At 60.1% G+C, this 4,925-nt stretch overlaps 1 protein-coding gene across 1 annotated transcript; it reads right to left on the bottom strand.

Moving 5' to 3' along the window:
• Positions 1-418: 418 nt before the first annotated feature.
• On the bottom strand, positions 419-4,631 carry VAX1 (ventral anterior homeobox 1). The gene is made up of 3 exons (XM_005520776.2): positions 4,394-4,631; positions 2,449-2,636; positions 419-955 (listed from the first exon to the last, which is right to left on the bottom strand). Exons 1-3 carry the CDS (start codon positions 4,629-4,631, stop codon positions 419-421), a joined length of 963 nt encoding a protein of 320 aa, XP_005520833.2.
• Between the last annotated feature and the right edge of the window lie 294 nt (positions 4,632-4,925).

Consider the following 4,925-nt stretch of genomic DNA (forward strand, 5'->3'; position numbering starts at 1 on the left):
AAACGGGCATCACCTGGCAGCTCCATCCTCCTCTCTCCGAAACGCCGCTCCCTCGCCCGGCGTTGGCTAAAGCCGATCGAAGGAAGCCCGGCCGAGCCTCGCCCCGACCGCTGACCCTCTGCGTCCCTTCCCAAAGGAGCGAACAGCGCGATCGCCGCTCCCGCACGGACAGACGGACCGCGGGCCAGGGGGAGCGCCCCGGGAGGCGCCCGCAGCCCCTCGCCCCGGCCCCGGCCGCCGCCTGCCTCGCCCCGCGGGCCCCGGGCCCCGCTCCGCCCGGCCCCGCTCCGCCCCGGCCCGCGGAGGGAGCCGCGCCGCGGGGCTCGGGGGCGGCGGGGAGCGGCTGCCGCGCCGCCCGTCCCATAAATACCGCCACAAATAGAGACTATAAATATAAATAGGGGGAAGGTACTTAGAGTCAGTCCAGTGCTTTTTTCTCAGCGCTCTCTTTATTGTTGGTCCGGGAGTAGGGCTCGAAGGCGGACGAGCTCAGGTAGCGGGCCGACAGTTCCTGCAAGTTGCCCGCCAGCGAGCCGGCCACGGCCAGGGGCGCGGAGGAGAGGCGGCCGGCCACCGAGCCCAGCAGCGCGGGCACCGGCAGCCCGAAGAGCCCCTGGCCCGCGGCCGCCGCCCCGTGCAGAGCCGCGGGCGGGGGGGGCCCGGCGGCGCCGCTGGCGGCCGGGGGGTGCGGGGGGCCGCCGCCGCCCGGTGCCGCCGCCGCGCTGCCGCGGCCCGCGGCCGCCAGGCTGGGCCCGCGCAGCGCCGTGCCCAGCGCGCCCGTGGCACAGGGGGGCAGCAGCCCGGGCAGCCCCGGCGGGGAGAGCAGCCGGCCTTGCTCCAGCAGCCGCAGGACGCTGCAGGTGGCGGCGGTCTCGGACACCACCGACCGCAGCTCGGAGTCCTTGCCCTGGTCCTTCTTCTGCTTGGTGCGCCGGTTCTGGAACCAGACCTTGACCTGCGGGCCGGGGAGAGAGGCAGGGTCAGCGGGGCGGGAGGAGCGGCGTCCCCCGGCAGGTGCCCCGGGACCCCGGCGCGGCTCCGCGGGGCGGGGGGAGGCAGCGGGGGAGGGCCCACAGACACTTGGGAACGGACAGCGCTTCCAAAACGCAACAAAGCGACTCAACCCCCACACCCTCCGTCTGTTCCCGGGTTCGGGGTGACCCCGGGGCCTTTCGTTCTGCATCTTTAACCAGAACCTCTCGCTTCGTCCTAGTTTATTACAGGCCGGGAATTCTCTGGGAGACGGAGCCAGCCCTTTCCCCGCCGCTTTATTCTAAGCCGGCTCGGCCGGAGCCGCGGGCGCTCCGCGGTTCCCAGCAGCCGCTGCCCGCTCCGACTGCCCTTCCCTGGGGGTAACAGCAGCCATGAGCTTCTTTCCCCCTATTCCAAACTGGACACTCTCTCTACACCCCTAAATAATTTTAAATAATATTCACCTTTAAAAAGGAATGCTGGGAGTCACTCAAAAAACAACAACCAAAACCAAAACCAAACCAAACCAAAACCCACCCATGGCAGGTTCTGTAACCTACGAGCTGTTGAACTTGTCATTCCTATCTGGCAAGGAAAGAAAAAAGCTAATTAACGTGTCGGGAATTTACTGTTATATGATGTTTTGTGGAAATATGAAACCGGCTATAAGAAGTTTCGACTTTTTGGATGTTTGCCTGCGCTCTCACGCAGTTTTAGGCGAGTTTTAGGCCTGTCGACCCGGGCCTTTCTGCCTTGGAGGGTGGAGGGGCGATTCAAGGACTCAAGGCCCAAACCTCAGCCCCATCCCCGGTTCTCTCATAGCCAGGACAGCTCAGGCCGCACGTCTGTAACCCGGCAGCCCCGGGGGAAGGTGCTCGCTGTCCCTGAGGGTTTGAGCGCCTGTGTCCCGCTCGCTGCGGGCTGGGAGCGGCTCGGCCTCCCCTCACAGCAGCGAATCTCCGCGGCCGGCTCCCCGCAGCCAGGCACACCGGGCCTCGGCGGGGCCGGAGCGGATCCCCCCGGGCCGGAGCTGGGGGAGCCTCTCCCGGGAGTTTGGCTTCGTGGCCAAGCTCCCTCCGATGCCCTCGGGCCGGGCTACCTCGCCCACGGGCAGAACCCACTGGGGCTGCGTGCGGGGACACGAGGGACCCTCTTGGCCAGCAGCTCCCCTTCCCTAGACGGACACAGCTGGGGACACACACATATTTGGGGACACACACTGTTGGGGACACACACAATTAGGAGTTTCCCTGCCGGACGCCTCAGCCACGAGCCCCTCAGCTCCATCCCGCCGGCGGGTCCCCCCCGACCGGACACGCGTGGGCACCTCGGGGGCTGCCTCGCCCCTCGCCCCGCGGGGGAGGCGCGAAGGGCCCCGGCCTTGGGGCCCGCGGGGCGCGGAGATGGCCGGGCCGGGGAGTCCCGCGGAGCAGGGCAGGGCAGGGCAGCCGGGGCTCCCTTGCCTTCAGGCGCTACCTGAGTCTCGGAGAGATTGAGCTGGCGGGCGAGCTCGGTGCGCTCCCGCCCCACGACGTACTGGCAGCGCTGAAACTCCATCTCCAGGCGGTAGAGCTGCTCGGCCGTGAAGGAGGTGCGGGTCCGCTTGGGACGGTCCAGATCAAGCCCCTTAGGCAGAATAATCTCTCGGATTGAACCTTTGGCATCTGGCAAAGAGAGGTGCAGTCAGCTTCATACCCGGGCAACCCTCCTCTGTTTTTTTTCCCCTCTTTTTATACTTCCTAATTTTTCCAAAGGAAAGAGCCGTCCCCAGCGCCTTCAGGACCGAGACACGAGTCGGGATGGAGCAGGGTCCCCGCGACTGTGGCACTGCACCTGGCCACTACACCCAAGGAAGGAAAAAAAACCCACAACAGAGAAGGAAGGAGGGGGCGATGGGGGCCCCGGGCTCTATAATTAATCCCCTCAGCCCATTTAAAAATTACTTTGAATATATTGCACTCACAGTACGACACTGCGGCATCACCCACGGCCCCTTTGGTAAGCTGGGGAGAGAGATCCTCCAGGCCAGGCTTTGTGCCTGAAGTGCAGGGCTACTCTTTGTTCCCCTTGAGCTCCGGGTTAGGACTTGATGGTAGCCGCCATACACAGCCCGTCGCCCCCCAAAATATAAACCCTTATTATTTTTTTTTTTAATAACAAGTTTCTTATGCTTACAAAAAGAAGAAAAAAAAAAAAAAAAAGAAAAGAAAAAGGAAAAATGCTTTCCTGGCAGAGGCAGCACTGCCCCGACCTGGCTGCCTGCCACTGTCAACGTGGGGACACCTCCAGCCCACCCTGCACCGCTGCCGCTGCCGCTTTGGGGTTTTGGCAACCAGGAGAAGCAGGAGGGAAAAAAAAAAAAAGGAGGGGGGGAGGGATGGAAACCAAGGCACCAACCAGCCCGCAGAAACCTCACTTTTCTGGTAGCCCCGACTGAAGGAAAGCGGGACAAATCTCATTAACACGACTGTCAAGCTAGAGCCAGATTCAGGTTACCTTAAAGCCTTCCCAACTTTACTTGCCGTAATTTTACCTTCCTGGTACGTTTTAAATCAGAGACAATCACATCATTTTAATCTGACCCTTCTCTGGGTCAACCGGTGGAGCAAAGATTAATTCTGGCTTCCAAGGCCTGCTTCCCATATATTTTGTTCCGATTCTCTTCTCTCCCTCCTCCCCCCAAGAAACACCTTAATAAAACTGAAATTTCTTCAGGTAATTTTTTTTTTTTTTTTGAGGGAGTACGAATAAGATGATTTAGCTATTTTAGCCTGGAGAAGAGACGAAGATTGAGGGAAATTAAACGTAGAACTATTAAAAAGTAATAATTAAAAAAGCCCTTCGTCATTCCTCCATTTCTTTTAAGGCTGGTGGTTGTTTTAAAACAGCCCTTTTCCTCTGGGCTGCCGGGCACGGAGAGAGAGGGGACAGAGGGAACATGTGCCCTCCGAGAGGGCCTCCTGGCCGCAGCCCCACTCCGCGGTGCGCGGGGCCGCGGGAGGGATGCGCGGGCGCGGAGGGAGCGCGCCCGGCCCGCGGGGCACAGCCGCGGCCCCCGGGGGAAGGAACGCTGGCCCCGCAGGGCTCCCCGCGGCCACCGGCACCCCGGGAAAGCTGCAAAGCAGGAAAGAAAAAAAAAAAACAAAACAATAAGCGGGGCCGGTCCGTTCCGCAGCGCCGGGGAGGAACCGCCGAGGCTTAACTTTCCGCCGAGACGCCGGAGGAAATTCCCCGGGATAAAGGCGGCGGGAGCGGGCTCCAGGGCAAAGCCCGGCCGGGCAGAGGGGTCTCTCCCCCGGAGCCGTAGGAAGGGCTTCCAAGCCGGGGCCAGACCCGAGGCAAAGCGACAAAATAAACCCATCTCCCGGGCGTGAGCACAGCTCACCTTCCCCCACCCTCGCCAAACACCTCAAACTCATACCTCTAACTAGGATCCTCCTGCAATAGTCCGGATCAGCCGAACTAGATTTACTTTTATTACAACCTTCCGTAGCTGCAGAGGCAGAAAAAGTCCCTTGCTGATCCTTCAAAAAAGAAGTAGAAATATTTCCTTCAGACCCTTTGCTTTCCTTGCCCTCTTTATGTCCGTTCTTCGAGACCCGGTTAGCTTCAGTCTCTGAACTGCATCTAACGTCCATTTTGTCTTGTTTCCCAAACATGTAGTGCAATAAAAACAAAACAAAACCAAAAAAAAAAAAAGCGCCAACAACGATAACAAAAAAAATATAGAAGAGTAGAAGAAGAAGAAGAAGACGAAGTCTATGCTGGATATTGCACGACTTAGGGTGAGATCGGTGGGGAACTGTAAAGCACCTTGAGTAAGGAAGATCGGGTTTTATCCCACTGGAAAAGCAGCGGCTTCCTCAGTCCCAGCGTCCTAATGTGACTGTCCAGCTTCCCAGAGCGCCCAGTGATCAGGTACTCAACAGTACAACTCTAAAATGATTTAATGT

Source organism: Pseudopodoces humilis, chromosome 9 (assembly GCF_049639895.1).
Source record: "Pseudopodoces humilis isolate 2021_Gansu_Grassland_sample_001 chromosome 9, ASM4963989v1, whole genome shotgun sequence".
NCBI lineage: Eukaryota > Metazoa > Chordata > Aves > Passeriformes > Paridae > Pseudopodoces > Pseudopodoces humilis.

Excerpts from the sequence above, each read along its gene's own strand:
- VAX1 (XM_005520776.2), bottom strand. The coding sequence starts at position 4,631 with ATGTTTGGGAAACAAGACAAAATGGACGTTAGATGCAGTTCAGAGACT. Across the intron at positions 2,637-4,393 it reads CAGGAGGATCCTAGTTAGAG|ATGCCAAAGGTTCAATCCGA; the intron begins GTATGAGTTTGA and ends TCTCTTTGCCAG. Across the intron at positions 956-2,448 it reads TCAATCTCTCCGAGACTCAG|GTCAAGGTCTGGTTCCAGAA; the intron begins GTAGCGCCTGAA and ends CCCGGCCCGCAG.